This window comes from Heloderma suspectum, chromosome 5, assembly GCF_057233095.1.
Source record: "Heloderma suspectum isolate Gila_16-S chromosome 5, 16-S_ref, whole genome shotgun sequence".
Taxonomy (NCBI): Eukaryota; Metazoa; Chordata; class Lepidosauria; order Squamata; family Helodermatidae; genus Heloderma; species Heloderma suspectum.
The window spans coordinates 203,718,920-203,737,946 of NC_139462.1; the positions used below are offsets into that span (position 1 = coordinate 203,718,920).

At 44.5% G+C, this 19,027-nt stretch overlaps 1 protein-coding gene across 1 annotated transcript in view; it reads left to right on the forward strand.

Moving 5' to 3' along the window:
* GAD2 (glutamate decarboxylase 2) overlaps positions 1-19,027 on the forward strand; it is a 58,667-nt gene that overhangs the window by 11,775 nt on the left and 27,865 nt on the right. The window contains exons 5-7 of the mRNA XM_084860486.1: positions 11,680-11,770; positions 14,914-15,026; positions 17,459-17,574. Of these exons, the coding sequence (XP_084716612.1) occupies positions 11,680-11,770; positions 14,914-15,026; positions 17,459-17,574 (320 nt within the window). The remainder of the gene's footprint in view (positions 1-11,679; positions 11,771-14,913; positions 15,027-17,458; positions 17,575-19,027) is intronic.

Consider the following 19,027-nt stretch of genomic DNA (forward strand, 5'->3'; position numbering starts at 1 on the left):
CATGAAATCAAATGGAATAATGCTTCTGTTCTGCTACTGGATAAAATCCAGCTTTGCATGATGCTTTCCTGAGATAAAAGAGGGGCATTCACTATTGTGTATATTGGAGCAGTCTAAGTCTGCGGTTTTGGTGGAACCAGGACCTCAAGACCAGCAGGGGGCAATTGCCCAACAGGGTACCCTTTTTAGGTTGCACAGAGTATCCAAGAAGATCAGGTGCAGCAGAAGGGAATTCTCAGTTTGCATGTCCTGCTTCTTCCAGGTTGGGGGCACTAGGGGAGCTCCAAAACTCCTGGTGGAACCCTGTAAACAGAGTTCTTCCTACTCCCAGTGGCCTGAATCTGTTCATAAGAATACAAGAGGAGCGCTGCTAAATCAGACGGATGGTCTATCTAGTCCAGCATTCTGCTCATACACAGGCCAATCAGCTGCCCACAAGTAGAGCTAGAAATGTCATAGAAATCTGCAATGGAATCAAATGAGTTCAGATTTCTATGGATCCGATGTGCAGATTCCACAATGGACAGGCTTTTTCTGAGTCACATGGATTCTGTGGACTTGCAAACTGAATTTTTTACTGGGGGGAGGGGATTTGCACAAAATCACACTTGCACTGATGCATTAATGCACACTTGCGCTAATGTACATCAGCACTAATGCACACTTGCACAAGTGGAACGAAATTTTCATACATCCCTAAAAAAATCAGGTTTGGTCAATGAGAGGACAATGGACAAAAGACACTTGACAATCTGCAAAACACAGATGGAATGGATTTAACAAAATCTGAACATCCGTAAGTAGGACACGAGTAAAATAGCACCCTCCTGCTTGTGTTGTTCTGGGAGCAACTAATCCAATTTAAATAATGTGATGCATTGTTGCTATGAAAGGGCACAGTGAGGGGGAGCTGGAATATAAGCAGCTGATGCAGAGCCAATAGGATTGGCAGGAATACAGAACTAGGAAGGCCTAGTCCAGGTGAATGGGATCATTGGCTGTCCTTGGCCAGTTTAGGTTGCAAGCCTGTACACACTTACCTGGGAGTAAGCCCCATTGAACTCAGTAGGACTTACTTTTGAGTAGGCATGCCTAGGATTGTGTTGTTAAGGTTTCCTTGCTCTGGGGAGTGGCAAAAGGAAAAGGCCAGAGACAAACATAACACCAGGGAGGGCTGCTGTGAGACTACCCCTGTGGCCTTAGTCTCAATGTCACCTTGACTTTTTGAAGCCATTCTCTGCAACTGTATTAAATTAGAATCAACAGTTCTTTTAGCTTTTAGACAGATGTTGTCAACCTGTGGTGCTCTTCCCAAGTAGTGGAATTCACTGTTGGAAGAAGTGGGGATGGCAGCTACATTTTCTCTTAAAAAGCATTAAAGGGATCTATGGAGTGTATTAGCATGATAACTAAGAACAGTCCCTTACAATACATCTATAAGAATCCAGTGCCTAGGACAACTTGTGGCCCTGCAGGTGTTTTGGCCTACAACTACCATCTGCCCTAGCTAGTACAGCCAATGATGAGGGATGACAGGAGTTTTTGGCCAAAATATCTGGAAGGCTGCCCTTCCAGTTGCCCACCCCTGGCCTAGGTCAAACAATAGCCATCCAGACTCATCATGTCTTGCTTCTGGTGCTGCATAGAATGCTAGGCTAGATCTATACTACTGCTTTATAGTGGTATTGAAGTGCACTGATGACTGTTGGGGCACATGACACATTTGATATACTGCTTTTGTAGTGTTATTTCCTGCTTTTTATTTCACATTATCCAGTCTACTGCAACACATGTCATTGTGTGCCCCACGAGGTATGAATACACAAGAGGGATATAGCATTACCATGATGGGATGGTAATGATATGACACAAAGTGTGGATCTGGCCCTAGTCTACATTGTCTTTTTGTCTGATCCAGGAAGGCAGTTTGTTAGTAGGCAGCTGCCATTTTGAGTGAACAGATCTCTTTTTTCACATACATCAGAAGATCATGGTCTCTCATAAGTCTTCCTGCTCAGGTGTCTTATTCCTGTGTAATTTCACACCTGCCCCTGTATAATCCTAACTCTTTTCCTGCCTCCTGAATCTATATTACTTCTGTTGACATACTTGCATTCTTTGCCTTTTTAGTTTTTTGGTGGTGGTGGTGGTTATTATCATCCATGTATGTTTAAAGGGTTTTTAAATTGTATTTTTCTCCTTATTTTTGTTACTCTTATAAAAATAATTTACCCTCCCAAGGTGGCATACAATAATAAAACACATAAGAAAATAATAAAAACTGATACAGTCTTAAAATGCAATAAAAACACAGCAAAAACAGCCAAACATAATAAAACAGGGATAAACAACAGCAATAAAAACAGCAATAAAACCAATAAAAAGCAGCAATAACAGCAAACAGCTGTTTGATCACAGCCCGCATACTTGTTCTTTGAGCAGCTGAGAGTTGCATTTGGGTCAGGGGGCTTATTACAAAGGACTAAAAAGGATCCAGGTGAATGTGGTACTCGTTTCCCACCTCCTCCTGTTACAGGCTAATATTTGTCAGCTAGGTGTACTGAGGGCTGATGCTTTGGTTGGAGCATTATGGTCTACAGCAGTGGTCAACAACTTGTAGCCCTCCAGATGTCCTGGCCTACAACTCCCACTCACCATTAGCCATGCTGGCTAGGGCTGATGGGAGATGTAGGCCAAAACATCCAGAGGCTAACAAGTTGCCCACCCTGGTCTACAGGCATCTTAGCATGGTGCATCTGGTTTGCTCCCACATTCGTGTTGTAGAACACTGTTGTCTGGATTAAACAGGCTATTCTTGTGATATGTGTGGCATATCCTGGCATAGCAAAGGGCTCCTGGACTTGATGATGTGCTGGTGCCTTCTAAGCAGACCCAGTATCAGCCCCTGGCAGCCTTGGGCAGCTGCCACGTCCCCAGCACCCTGGCAGGATACCACTGGCTCCGACTCCTGGCCTGGGTGGGCTTCTTGATGTGGGTGTACCTGGCAGCAGGCGGCAATTTAAATTTCCTACATCACCCCCAAGGGCACTGTGGGAAATTAAATAGGCCACCCTGCCCCCCAACTGAAGACTACCATTTTAACGTCCCACATTGTCCCAAGGGGATGCTGTGTGGGAAGTGTCAATGTCCACCCGCCACTCTTGTCAGGTAACCCTCTGCCTGTGAAGCCACTGATGCAGGAAGGTGCCCACCAGAGGGCAGCATGCCTAGGGCCTCCCAGACCCGGACCCTGCCCTGTTTAGAGAACAGAGAGTTCCTTTAGATCAGCCGTTCTTCCCGCTGTCTGCTCCTCAGTTATCGTTACTTGAGAAGGAGGTGCCATTCCATCAGCAATACTGAAGTAGATATGGATGGGTCCTCCTGAGGCATCTGAGAGAGCACTGTTCCTCCAAACTGCCCCACTTCCCACACCTCTGCTGTAGGATGCTCTCTACTTTCCTCACCCTCCACAACATATGGGAGGGTCCTTAGTAAAATGTTACCATCTGTTTCAGCTTCTTGATCAGTATTGTGAAGCCTTCTTGTTATGCTGGCATCTTCAACAGGGTGACCATGGGCACTAATGTGCCCACAGACACATTTCTTGGCATCTGTCAGCCCCCTGACCTTCCTGATTTGTGTTTTATTTCTAAAGATTTTTTTAAAAAAAATAAAGTTAAACAAACAGGGACTGGCCTGCTGCAAAGCAAAGGGCTATCCCTCAGCTCCATCTTTATTTGGGTTCAAAAGAGTGGTTTTGTGTTTTGGAGCTCAGACCCACCTCTGCCTTGCGTTTAGGTTCTTGGGCAAGTTACTTTTTTAGTCTCACATGTTTGTCTTCTGGGGAATTAGTGTTTTGTGACCAGACATGGCCACCATGGCAGCCATTTTATGAATGGACAAGTCCCTCTAATGGCAGCCATTTTGTAAGCACATAGGACACTCTCTCAAAATGCCAAATGTACCTATCAAACCTGGGGATGCCTGTTGTAATTCACCTTTAGAAGTGAGGAAATATTACAACGTGGGGAGACTAGCAAGCAAGAGTTCACTGGCAGAACTTATGGTTTAATTAAACCTATGTTTAACTTGAGAGCCAGTGTAGTATAGGAGTTAGAGCAGCAGAGGGGAACCAGCAGCCCGCAAGCCAGGTATGGTTCATGTGGCCAACTTGACCACCCCATAGCCCCCCCTCCTTGCCTTTCCCAACAGATAGGCTCTGGAAAAAAAAATCTCCCATTAGAGCCAATGGGAAACTTTTTAAAAGCCCAATTGCAGTGCAGATGGGTGATTTTGGGAGGTGGCAACTGGCAACCTCTCCACACACTGTGACCCTCCCCAAAATCACACCCTTGAAGAAAAAGCCTAATTACTGCACGGGGGCATGTGTGTGTGTGTGTGTGCGTGTCTGAATGTGGGGAGTGTGTGGAAGGAAGTGTGTGGATGTGGATGTGGATGTGGATGGCCATTTTGGCCTTTGGCCTGCAGCCCCCAGAAGGTTGCCCACAATGGAATTTGGCCCTCAGGGTGAATAAGATCCCCCATGCCTGGATAAGAGTGTCGGACTAGGACCAGAGGAGACCCAGCCAGCTACCTCACAGGGTTGTTGTATGTGTGAGGATAAAACAGATAGGCTGCAGTGCAAACCACGTATGCAAACCACGTATAAGTTCCTTGGAGGAAGGATGGGATAAAAATGTAACAAATAAAGAATGTCAGGTAGTGGAACTGGAGAAAATCCTGTCCAGAACTGGAACAGAAGACCTATCATTTTTCTGTTCCAGCTCTTATATGTAGCCTCTATCCAGAACAGTCAACATAATTTAGGCTAAAGCAGCAAGGGCAGAAGCTTAAGGCTTTGATTCCATTTATAAGAGAATAATGGGCTTTACTGCCTTCCCCTCTTCCCTCCTTTAGCTTCACCCACACAGTATGATTACTGAGCTTTTGTGTATTGTATCCTGGATGACAGACCAATACCTTTCAATGCTCCGTTCTTTATGTGGTGTGCCTGTGTGCATGTGACTGATACAAGACTGCTAGAGGGTGATAATTTTCCTCTTAGTTTTTGTACGCCTTTCCTTAATAGCCCTGCTGTATCTCCTGCTTCACATGCAGGCAGGTGCATTTATTTATTATGCTATTGAAGCAGTTGCTAATCCTTCTCTTTGCTGGTACCAAAACCCAGACAAGGCTTTATTTGGTACACAAGTCTTGTGTGTGTTTTTTAATGATTGTTATACAGCTTCAGAAACATTTTCTTATGAGAGAGAGAGAGAGATTCTCCAAAAGATTTACTAAAGATCTGTTAAAGAAAAATCTAGAAGCCAATGAAATAAGCTATGTAATTGGACTAAACAGTCCACAAGTTGTTTTCTCATGAATCATTTTGACACAGCAATGATTTGGACTTTAATCAAGTTTATTTAAAATCACAATTACCAGGCAATTTTGCGGTTTATAATTGTGTGTTCTGACAAGGGAGAAATGATACATCTTTCTGCTGCCCGGGCAATCTGTGTACCATCCTCGGCCCCTTGACTCTTGTGCAAAGCAGCCGGCAAGGAGTTCCCTTTCCTCATTTTGCCCTGTCTCTTATAATCATTAGCTATTCATCACAGAGGTTGTTACAAGCCATGGCAAGTTCCTCAGCGGGTATGCCTGCTTCTGCTTCTGAAATATAGCATTTATTGACAACATGTGGCATGTGGACAAAAATAATCAAAGGGCTGTTGCTAGAAGGCACTGCTAAGTTCATTTTAAAGAGAAGGAGGAAAAACAATCAGAACAAACACCACTTTATTATTTCTTCTTCTTTCCTTTTGCTGCAATGAAAAAGAAAACTGGTTTCAGCCATCTCTTTCCTGCTCAAGTTTGGATTAACCATTGTGCTCAGGATTCTATAGAGTAGAATCTCAGCCCAATTGTCTCCCTCTACTGTAGGTAAGTATTGTAGATCAACTTCTGGGAATCCACCCATTTTTACGTGGTGCAAGCAGTGGCTAGAAACAGCTCCAAATCATTCTCCTTTGTCAGATCACAAAGCACAGATTTGTTGTTGTTCAGTCGTTCAGTCGTGTCCAACTCTTCATGACCCCATGGATGATAGCACGCCAGGCCTTCCCGTCTTGCGCTCTCTCCCGGAGCGTGCTCAAGTCCATATTCATTGCATCGGTGATGCTATCTAGCCATCTCATCCTCTGCCGTCCCCTTCTCCTTTTGCCTTCAATCTTTCCCAGCATCAGGGTCTTTTCCAGGGAGTTTTCTCTTCTCATTAGGTGGCCAAAATATTTGAGCTTCAGCTTCAGTATCTGTCCTTCCAATAAGCACTCAGGGTTGATTTCTTTTAGGATTGACTGATTTGACCTCCTTGCAGTCCAGGGGACTCGTAAGAGTCTTCTCCAGCACCACAGTTCGAAACCATCAATTCTTCGGCGCTCAGCCTTCCTTATAATCCAGCTCTCACAGCCATACGTTACTACTGGGAAAACCATAGCTTTGATTATACAAACCTTTGTCGGCAAGGTGATGTCTCTGCTTCTTACTATGCTGTCTAGGTTTGCAATAGCTTTCCTCCCAAGGAGCAAGCATCTTTTAATTTCATGGCTACAGTCACCATCTGCGGTGATCTTGGAGCCCAAGAAAATAAAATCTGTCACTGCTTCCATTTCTTCCCCTTCTATATGCCAGGAAGTGATGGGGCCAGATGCCATGATCTTCATTTTTTTAATGTTGAGTTTCAAACCAGCTTTTGCACTCTCCTCTTTCAACCTCAATAAGAGGCTCTTTAGATCCTCTTCGCTTTCTGCCATTAGGGTGGTATCATCTGCGTATCTGAGGTTGTTGAGAATTCTCCTGGCAATCTTAATTCTGACCTGTGATTCATCCAACCCAGCGTTTCTCATGATATACTCTGCATATAAGTTAAATAAGCAGGGTGACAATATGCAGCCTTGTTGTACTCCTTTCCCAATTTTGAACCAATCAGTTGTTCCATGTCTGGTTCTTACTGTTGCTTCTTGACCCTCGTACAGGTTTCTCAGGAGACAGGTAAGGTGGTCTGGTACTCCCATCTCTTTCAGAATTTGCCACAGTTTGTTGTGATCCACACAATCAAAAGCTTTAGCGTAGTCAATGAAGCAGAAATAGACATTTTCTGGAATTCTCTTGCTTTCTCCATGATCCAGCGAAAGTTGGTGATTTGATCTCTAAGTTCCTCTGCCTCTTAGCTTTGCACAAATGTACACTTTCCTGAGCAGTGGGACATTAGAGCAGCCTTTAGAGAGTCACTTTTTATTGAAAGGGAACATTATACGCCCTAATCCAGAAAAGATTAGTCTAGTTTAAGTCCAACTGATTTTAAAGAAATTTAAGTGTCATTAGCTTAAGTAGTTCATTCACTCATTTATTACATTTCTATAGCACCCAATAGCCAAAACTCTCTAGGCAATTTACAAAGATTAAAAACCTTAAAAATATAATATTGTACATAATATAGAAACCATTTACATAAAAATATGTAAACAAACAACACACGTGTGTGCACACACACACACATATACACACTCATACATGCATTTATAATAGTCAACAGTAAGAAATCTCAGAACCCGATTTTTAAAAATTGCAGCAATCTGTTTACTCATAACCATACAGGACTAATAGGCATTATAGGATTGCAAAAACAAGCACACAGTAAATGCTAAATTCATTGCAATACCATCTCAGTTTCTCCCCCAGCTACCTAGCAAGATTTCAGCTCCTCCTTTTCTGTTCTGTTGTCACACAGTTACATATTTGCATGTGTCTTAAAGTACAATCTAAGGTGACTTTGACAAAAGACTAACCTAATTGGCCAATTAATGTTTCCCATTAATGATGAGTCCTAAGGGAGAGGTACTTGTACAACAGAACAGCATGGTGCTTCCAATAACCCAGTTGTACTCCACAGAAGGTCATGGGATATTTGTAAATTGCAGGTTTCACATTAGCATATAATTCTTCCAGCGCTGCATTCATCAGCCATTTTCTGGACACTTTCCTACGTATGGTTTGGAAAGGTAGAGAAATGGGATGGTGGAGCTGCTCCTGCCAAGGCTGTGCACCAATGGTGAGTATGTGCACCATTGGCATTTTGAGGGGCAGGCCTCTTGTATTTCAGGGCTACAGGGAAAGGCAAGGGGGCAAGCTAAGTTTCAACCTGCTCTCTACAACTTTCATTGCCTGCCAGGAGATTCAGTGGGAGAGAGCTTGGTCCCTCCTTCATAGGTAGCCACTTCTGAATCACCTGAAAAGTGGACACTTATCAGCAAAAAAGAGGACACCATTTTACATAAAATTTGCATATGCTAATTTATAGGCACAGATGCAAATTTTGAAATAACTATCATTGATATAGAAATACACTATATCTCACCATAGTGTGGAAGACTGTGAACAGGTGACCTGTGTGTCTTGCTCAGTCTGCTGTCCAGATGTTGTTGATAGGCAACTTCAAGGCCCAGCTGTTCTTCTGATGGTTCTTTATCTTTATACCAGACTTGGACTGGATATCCTTCAAACAGAGGATGCCTTCTGGCAGCCCTCCAGAGGCCTGTCCTCTGTAAAAGAGGACACCTGGCTACCCTACTCCTTCAGTAATCCAGACTGACACACGGCAGCTGGCTTACATATGGTCACTCATGAAAAGCACACATCTGAACTGTCTTTAACTTTAGGGGTGGGCAGAAGGTAGGATCTCCAGATGTTTTGGACTTCAGCTTACAGAAGCTCCTTCCAGCATGGCCAACGGTCAGGCATGCTGGGAGTTGAAGTCCAAAACATCTGGAGATCTACTTTCTGCCCAGCCTAAGAGTATCTCTACATGAAAAATAACCAACACCCTAGTCTGAGCTCCTTTTAAACTCCCTGTAGATCTTGACATGGCATCTATTGCTCAAGTAAAGCCTATCTTGCCATTAGATTCTTTGTAATGTTACAACAACAGCCTAGGAGAAAGCTGCCTGCCTGGTGGGGCTGTGAGAATGAGGTGTGAGAAGAATGGAACTTTGAGGAGGTAGAGTCAGGCTCAGGAATGGCTGAATCGAATGCATAGAGTTGGTTATTGTTTTAATACTTTCTTGGAATGTCAGCATGGCTAAGGCTACTACTAAGATCAAATCTGGAACCAATCCTAGCAGGTCAGAAGAACCCGCCAGGAGGACTGGGAGATGGGGGGGGAGTCAGATTGAGCTCACCTATGAGGCAACAGAGGACTTCTGATTGTCTCCCATTTTTCTGAAGTATTAAACAAAAGCATTCCTTAGGGGTGGGGGGATGTGACTATGAAAACTCTTTCCAAGTTCATTTTGGACTTGTTCTCCCTTCCAATGCATTGTGATTTATCTGGCCCTATCAACCTGAATTGCCTTTTCTGCCTGATTTAGGCACCGGACATTCAGGGCCACACTAAACGTGATAATAAAGATGTCTGTTTCTCTGGGCAGTATCCAGCTGTGTCATTCCATTAGCACAAATGATGTTGCACTAGCTGAAATTAGTTTCTAAACTATGTGCAAGAGAAAAATCCAACTAAAGTTACATTTCTGCAAACATGGTTGTGCAAGCAGTTTTGCATTATGGTTGTGCAATATTTGTGAAATATGTTGTGCAATATGTTGTGCCACCAGTTGTTCTACCTGTTGTGCATTCTGCTTGTGCAACCAGCTGTGTGACCAGTTGTGCAACTGCTTTGCACCCACTGTACAACCTGCCATGCAACTGCTTGCACAACCAGTTATGCAAGCTTAATGGGCAACTGCTTGCACAACAGAAAGATTCAGCAGACCTCCACTAGTACTATTTGAGTTTGCAGAATGTCACGGTTGGATACTGCCCCCTGCATGGTTCCCACCCCCCAAACAAGGCAAATGAGAGATTCTGGGGGCGGGGGGGGGATTTTCAGTGGCAAAATGGCATGAGAGCAGGACTCTCATGTTTTACTGAGTATATGTAAGCTGCTCCAGGAGCCTTTCTGGATGAGGAGCAGGATAAAAAAATGGTTTAATTAATTAAATACATTTGCAAGCACAGTCCACTGGATGAAGAAGGAGACAGACAGTGAGAGGTTCAGGGGCACCAAGGACAGCTCCCAGGTAGCAAACCATTTGGGCCCCAAAGCCAGAGGGGACCCTCCCTACTCCTAGTGCCAGATTCTACCTCCTCTCTAAGGAGTGTGAATCTTAAAGGGCCAGCATCCTAGCCTAGAGTCCTTGTACTTCATCAACCTTCAGATTGATCCAGATTGATAGTGGGGACCAGGTGCTGGTTTTCACCTTCTGACTATAAAGCCTTACATGGCTCAGGACCACAATACATGATGGAGTACCTCTCCCAATATGAACCTACCTGTACACTACAATCCATATCTGAGACCCTCCTCCATGGGCCTCCTCTGAGGATGGCAACAAGGGGAGTGACCCCCCGACTGTGGAATGCCTCCCGTGTGAAATCCATCTGGCACCAACATTGTCATCTTTACGGCGCCATGTTAAGACTTTCCTCTACCCCCGCCTCCCAGCCCAGACATTTGACAGCATATGATGGGGCATTTTATCAGGTCCTGGTAGTTTTGTTGTTGTTGTTAACCCGTTTTTAACCTGTTTTAAATTCTTGGATATTAAAGGTTTTATATTATAGTTTATCATGCTGTGAACTGCCCAGAGAGCTTTGAATACTGGGTGGTATAGAAATGTATTGAATGACTGACTGACTGACAGACTGACCGACTGACTGAATTTAGTACAATGGGTCACACTGATGGTTCCACTGGTGTCTTTGACAAGACAGGAGGGGGGTGTGTGTGTGTGTGAAGCTTTGGGCAGATGGCATGGCTCTTCTCAAAGGGTTCATGCTTGGGGTGCGGGGGGGGGGTGCAGCCAGCATGTGGTCCAGTATCAGTTGAGTCAGAGTGCCTTCAGTATCAGGTTCAATACTCAACTCTTCTGTGGACATATCAGACCTGGCCCTACCGTTAGGCAAAGTGAGACTTCTGCCCAGGCAGTAGATGCCAGGGGTGTGGGGGGCAGTGGGGGGAGCCTCCCCAGTCATTCCCCACTGTTGGAGGACAGAGCCATATGTGCCACACAGCCTGGCCTGTGCCCCCTAAGCTAGCCAGCTGCCCTTAGGTGCAGCAGAAGACACTGTCCAGTCACAAATGCTGAAGTAAGATTAAGCTGCCAGCCCAGTCAGTTTCTCTAAATGTAATGGGGGTGGGGGCATGACCCTGTCTTTTGCCTCAGGGAACAAAATGTCTTGGACCATCCCTGATGATTTTGGGCCCCATAAAAGCTCTCTGGGGCCTGCTCTGCAGTGCCTGTGTCCATCTGCTTGAGGCTGAGATGGTGAGACGAGGCAAGACCAGTGAATTGTCTTAAGCTATGTGCCCTGGAAATGCCTCATCCCTGCTTGTAGCTCAAGGAGGGCTGGATTAAATGGACTGGGGGAGTGGGTGGGTGGGTGGGGATATGCAGAGTGGCCACAGGTAAACCATACATTCTGCAATGTGGCATTCTCATTTTATGCTACAATCGCCCTTCCCTGCAGAGTGAAACATGCAATTCACTCTTCAATAACGTGACTTATTAAGAAAAATAAACAGCTTTAAAAATTATAATCATCACCCTTTTCAATGTTATACAGGGCATCCCAGGTATTTCAATCAGCTTTCAACTGGATTGGATATGGTTGGATTAGCTGCAGACTGGCTAACTTCTACAGCAAACACTAATATGTAAGTATGTAAATTTGCCAGTGCTTTTCATTATGGGATCCCTTTAAGCTTAGTTAATGCAGCCTTGAGTCTAGACAGTCTTTTCAAAAACAGCATCTTTCCTGCCATCATGACTGTTTTGTGTTTTGTTGACCTTTCAAAATAATTACAGTTGTAAACCAGCAACTGAGCGAGAACGTCCCAGAAATGCAGCAGACAATTATTTTGTGATTTGCATGAATAAATATCATGCATAGCTTCTTATCCCATCCTTCCTCCAATGACCTCTGGGTGGGCCAGATGATCTGTTTTTCTCTCTCCCCCAACCTTTATCCTCACAACAACCTTGTGAGAGATGGTGACTGCCCCAAAGTTACTGGGCTGCAATCTTATACATGCTTACCTGGGAGTAAGTCCCACTGACGTCCCTTTGAATAGACATGCACAGGATTGTACTATAAGTGAACTTCATACCTAAATGAGGATTTGAATCTGGGATCCACTATATGTACTACATTACAGGGCCTCGCTAGAGGCACTTTGATTTCCTCTTGGGTTACTAATCTGAACAAGTAACATATGGGGTTATGTTCTTTAACTTTCCCCAGTCCTCTTTTAGGTCTCAAACTTGTAAGGAAATTGTCTATTATTAGGAAGAGAAAATTCTTTATTTTATTTGTTAAAAATCTAGCGAACAGACTCCGCTTTCCACAGGTTGGAATAGCCCTTTGTTTGATACAGCGAAGCCTTCAAACAGTTACTCAGCTGTCAGACCAGGACACATCGACTTGGTTCACACAACACAACAGCCCACTGTGGCCCATGGGGGCTGTCACATTGTGCTGGATGCCCATGGGCACCTTTTTGCAGTTAAAATGAATGAATGTGTTTTAAAAAAACAAATAACCCTGAGGTGCACACCTCTAGGGTCCCCTTAGTATACTTGCCAAGTTTCAGGTTTCACAGTCATGGCACTATGGCAGTGACAGACAGACACAAATCTTCTTTTATTATTATTATATAAGATGTATACCTCACTATTCCACTTCCCAAATATAAATGCTTAAGGCAGCTTAGGGTGCAATCCTATACATGTTTAGACAGAAAAAAAGTCTTACAACTCCTGGCTGGGTGTTGTAGGACTATTTGCTGTCTAAACATGCATAAGATTGCACCCTTATAAACTAATAATCAATTACACAATTAAAAAAACCTTAGTCAATCAATTAATAAACCAATAATAAACACACACACAAAGCAACGGATAATTAAAAAAAAATAAACACACTCACAAAGCAGCGGAAAAAGCTAGTAAAAGAGCCAGTAAACAAATCACAAGCAAACTAAACAGTGAGAAAATTAAAGTCGTGTCTAAAAAGAAATGTGTCAGGATTGCCCCTGGTGCCTTCTGAATCCTCCAATAGCCAGAATCAACACTCGGACAAAAAGGCTGCTTTCCAAGACTTTAATTCCATTCAACCTACTGAAGCTTACAGATGCTAATTGCCTGAGTCTCAGAGGAAATACAAAGGAACAGCCTACCGGGGGGTTCTAAGAGTTAAGAAGTCAGTTGGTCTCCATTTGGGGAAAAGCACAGCAACTCTCTTAACTTAAGGAGTAGGAGGGGAAAGTCTCCCCCTCTCCCATGTGGCCTCGGGGCACAGCTGTTGACATTGAGCCATTTGGGCTGAGCGGCTGAGCTCAGCTCCCGCAATCTCTTGCTTGTGCCTGTGCCTCACATTTAAAAGCTTAAGTTGTCCCTCCCTTTCCATGCCAGGGTCACTGTCGCTCCCAGGAATGTGAGCAGGGGGTGCTCCCCCTCCAGCTGTACCTCTGAAACCTGAGAGAGTTCCTCTCCCATGGATTGTATCTCCTCCTCAGAATCAGAGCTGCTTTGGGACTCTATGGGCTCAGATCCAACCCTGACAAAATATGACTGAAGCAAAAGGCCAAGGGCAGGGAGTTCTACCTTATGGAACTTATCTACTGAAATGAATAGTGTTTAATTATTGACTTCTAATTCTACAATACCTAAGCAAAACTCAGGTTTTTCAGATGTGGGCCCTAGTTAAAGAGGCAATCTTCTGAGTATGTGCAGGTATTAGTCAATATGAAATGCCGTTGTCTGATGCTTTCTGTGCCTTTGGAACTGGGTAGGATACAAATTGAACCATATGCTCCTCTGTGGGAAGAGAATCTCCAGCAATCCACATATCTGAGCTTTGTGTATCTGCCATAGCAGGAATGTTTCAGGGCCGGCCCTACCATTAGGCAGAACAAGACAGATGTCTCAGTTGTCAGATGCTAGGAGGTGCAGAACTGTGGCAAGGTGTTGGAACAGTGTCAGCTCCAGGTTTTGGAGGGCTTTTGGGCAAGACACCCTCAATGGGACCCTTCCCTAAGCAGTTCAACCTTCTCACCACCATTGTCACTAGCTGCTATTCCTCCTCCTCCTCTTCCTCATCATAGCTAGCACTGTCTTCTCTGACTGGCAGAGAGCCAGTGTGCAAGTAGGCAGTGGCATCTCCTGCTCCTTCTTCTCACCACCACCATTGTCTGGGCCAAAACAAGAGGAAGGTGAACAAGCAGGTTGCAATGATGAAGAGGAGAAGCAAGTCCAGGGGGCTCTTGTAAGTGGGGCCCTGCTGGGGTCTGGGCCCTTGGCAGGTGCCCATCCATGCTTCACCTTGACACTGGCCCTGTGTCCAAGGATGGTGCTGTGTGTAACATACAGTCTGCCCTCTGCCCCCTAAGGTCACCTGTTACCCTCAGGTGCAATGGAGGATGTGGTCCTGACACCAGTGATGAAGTAAGATTGAACAGCGGGTTGCATCCAGCATCTGCCTGCCACAAGAGGAAGGGCTCCCCTTGTGGAAGGTCCCTCCACCCAATTTTGGGGGATCCACCACTCACACACCACAACACATCTCATTGAGCATGGTCTCCTGATTCTCTGTGTAGAATTTGCAGGGGGCTGGAGAGGTGGGGAAGTCCACTTCCACTGGCACAGTTCATTCAATGTACATCTGGATCCACTCCAGTGTGTTTTATTTGCCTTGTAATATATGTTATACTTGGAGTCTTTAAAGATTTGGGGCAGGAGACATGAGATTCAGTCAGTGTTTTAAATTGGTCAATAAAACACAGGCATTGCTATCTTTCAGGTTCACCTATGAAATTGCTCCAGTGTTTGTGCTTTTGGAATATGTGACATTAAGGAAAATGAGAGAAATCATTGGCTGGCCAGGGGGTGCTGGAGACGGGATATTTTCACCTGGTGCGTGATCTTTCTTTACATATTTAAGCCTGCAGTGTATAATGCCCTTTGCAGGGTGAGAAGCAGTGTGCATGTTCAAGAGAGGCTCTGGCTCATCCTCTCTTGGAGATCAAAATATTGCATATTTGTGGCAGAGACATGATTGTTCAGGACTTCAATGTCTTCCCCTGCTGAATATTTCCTTCAAGCAAATTGTGCTGCTTTATACAGAGCCAAAGTGGCAATCTGGGGAAACGTAATCGGAAGAGACATTTGCCCTTTCATCCTGCTATATTAAATATTTTGTAAATTGTGTGAAATAAAGAAATCATGCGATTGAATAATGAGATGGGGATGCTCTCTTGTGTCTGCAGTAAATACAATACAAATATCAAGGAAAAGGTAATATCCCTCCCCTTACAGGAATCCAGGCAGCCCTGGTCCTGTAAATCAGGGCTGTTGGACCTCTTTCAGCCTAAGGGCTGAATTAGCTGTCTAGCTGCAGGAGGGCTGAGCAGGAGAGGAGGCTGCTGTACAACACGTTGGATGTGTGTGTCGTACAGGCATTTCCGCCCTCCCCAGGTAACTGGCTACTAGCTCCTACTGTACCTATCACAAGTCAGATCTATTTCCTGTCCAGCACTGATGAGCAGGAAAAGGGCTAAAGTTGGCTGGTCCCCTTTGTGAGATAGGGAAACCTTTGTGAGGAATCGCCCCCCCCCCCTCCAAATCTTGGAGCTTGCATTAGGTGTTCCTTACCTAGCAATCAGGCAAGAAATGAGTGTGATTCATTGCCAGCAAGAGATCCATAATGACACAGTGTTTCTTGTGCCAACTTATGGCCCTGTTACACTGCTGACATTCTTACCCCTCCAAAACATAATTCAAAAATCCACTGCCAAGGAAAAGGGCAAAGGTCTCGTTTCAATGGCCTGCAAACACCCCTCTCCCCTTTCTCTGTGATGGCCTTCACAGGGAAATGACTAGTAGGGAAAAGCTGAAGAAGACTGGTCTTTGGGTGTAGATCATCCATCGGGACAACTTCATATCCATAATTCACTGCATGTGGGAGGTATGCAGTGGAAAGGCATTGTCAATGGTTGCTTTCCTGCATGGATGTGTGCAAGGGCAAAATACATATCTATGTGATCATATCTCACACAGGGTGATGTACCTGCAGAGTTCATGCTACTTCCTATGTGGGACTGTTTTCTATGTGTAGCCGATGTGTGAAGTCGCCCCCTGAAAGTATAACTGAGCCAGGCAGAAAGTATTACGTTACAAGTCCTCAAAGTGCGATCACTGTGGATTTGTGACCATCTGATATTGAGAGACTTAGGGCGCAATCCTATGCAGATAGGCAGCCGCCTCTGAGCTCGGAGGCGACCGCCTATCCAATGCAGGGCAGGAGAAGCACAGACGGGACTGTTTCCTCTGCACTTCTCCTGCCCTGCATTTGTAGCTAGACAGTCGATTGCGTCTATCTAGCCGTGGGAGGGCTGAGCAGGAGAGGAGGCTGCTGTATGACATGTTGGATGTGTCATACAGGCATTTCCGCCCCCCCCCACTCCAGAATGCCCTCCTGGAATGGCCGTTTTGACCACTCCGTGCTCCTCTTGCAAATGTGGAACACGGGGCTGTTCTACGGTGTAACCTTACAGGCAGCGCGGAATGGGAGGAAGGTCGGTTCTCCAGGAACTGACCTCAGAGCGTGGGCTCCAAGGTCAGTTCCCAGAAAACCAGATATCCTTTGGCAGTCTAGCCACTGACTAGTGGCCATAGGATTGCTCCCTCCCTAACTAATTAGAGCGTTAAGTGCAACCTGCTGATATAAGCCTGGTGTATTTCTGGGACTTGTGTTGTCAGAGGGCACGGCGAAGGGTGCGTTACGACTCATACTTTCTATTTCTTAGGCTGAGCTGCAACCATCCCTTGGGTAAGATTCTTTCCCCTCTTGCACAGGGGATCATGGCATCATGTGTAGAAGAGAAAGGATGGTGAGATAAGAAAGGAAAATGTAGGGGATAGCCAAGTATAAGGAAAGGAAGAGAACCTTTCGACTTCTTTCTAACAAGTCTAAATTTGCCTGTGCTTCTTTTATGGTGAAAGATTTGATTTCGCAAGTGATTTCGATGGTGGGGGGTGGAAATGGAATAGGAATTTCCCTTATCTAAGATCAAGACATGTCTTCTAAATGAGAAAAATCTCTATCTATAAAAAGTTGTTTAAGGTCACAATCCTATGAGTGTTCAGACGGGAAAAAAAAGTCCTACAACACCCAGCATTCCCCAGCCAGCCATGCTGGGGAATGCTGGCTGGGAAACGCTGGGCACTGTAGGACTTCTTTCTGTCTAAACATGCACAGGATTGGACCCTAAGCGTAGCTCTTTTGTGTACTTAAAGCAATGCAATTGTGAATAGAAGAAGTAACAGTGTATTACTGTGGACTCCAGGTGGTGCCATATCTAACATGTATGCTATGTTGATTGCACGTTTCAAGATGTTCCCAGAAGTTAAGGAGAAAGGAATGGCAGCTATTCCGAGACTGGTTGCCTTCACATCAGAGCATGTAGGTGTTTCTGTTTTAAACTGTTTGCTAATCTCAGTTTTTTGCTAGTTAAACTAGGCTTCTTAGAATCCCCTTTTGTGGAACATGTAGCCTCTTTCTTTCTGTGAGACACACACACACACACACACACACACACGAGGCCTATTTATTTGTTTGTTTGTTTTGCATACAAAGGAATTATGTGTTATGCCTTTTTCTTTCTGAAATGCATTGTCTTGGAAAGGTGTGTTCTATTATGAATCGGTTAGATCATGTGGTGACCTTTTGTAGGGTTTACAAAAAATAATTTAGTTTTTATCCTGTCCTTCCTCTAAAGAGCTCAAGGCAATGTACATAGTTCTCTCCCCACCCCTTTATCCTCACAACAACCCTGTGAGATAGGTTAGGGTGAGAGATAGTGACTGACCAAAGGCTACCCAATGAGCTTTGTAGCTGAATTGGGATTTGAAGCTGGATCTCCATTTATATCAATCTAATACAACTCCAATAATGGCCATGGGGCAAGCAATACTGGCAGTCTGATAGTGTTAAATAACAACAACACTTAGCACTTTAGGGTTCAAAGCTCTTCATATACATTATGTCTGTAACATTAACAACAACACTGTAAGGTAGCTCAGGATTATTATCCCCATGCAGATATGGGGCTGAGGCTCCAAGAGAGTGGCTTGTTCAAGGCCTCCTAGTTTGTACATAGCAGAGGTGAAAGTTGAATCTGAGATTTCCTGGTTCACAGTTTAGATGAGCCTTCACCAACCTCCAGATGTTTTGGACCTAAATTCCCATCACCCCCAGCCAGCAATGGTCAGGACTGCTGGGAGTTGTAGACTAAAACATCTGGAGGGCACCAACTAGGGGAAGGCTGGTTTAGGGTGCACTCCTATAGGCAGCCATGCTGCGAGTTGTAAGACTTTTTTCTGTCTAAACATAGGATCGCACACTTACATTCTTAGTCACTATACCACAGGAAGTCTCATATATATATATATATATATATATATCCATAAAATATTAAATTTCCACTCATCTTTAAAAACAACACCTCAGATCAAGAAAGTCAGAGAAAATATGGAAGTGCCAAGTGCACCACACCCAACCTGAGTAACACTAAGAGTTTTTCTACACAAGGCATTTATTGTCTGCTCGTGATTGCTTATTCACTGTTTATGGGTTCTTTAGATGATGTCATGATCCTCCAGTTTCACTTCTGTTTTTTAAGTGCATTTTCCCCCTTTTTTTTAGAGCAGGGGAAATGGGGTATTATTTCTGAAAGCCATAGAAAAGGTATTTTCTTACTTGTGTAATTGCAATATTCAGCTATAGCACAGCGCCACCTAGAGGTTATATAGCAGAAAAGCAGGAAAGGAAAAGCTCTTTGTGTAGAGCTGGGATCTAAATTCTGAGTCAAAACCAAAAATAGATACAGTGATTAACAGCCTTGTGTAGAAAAGCT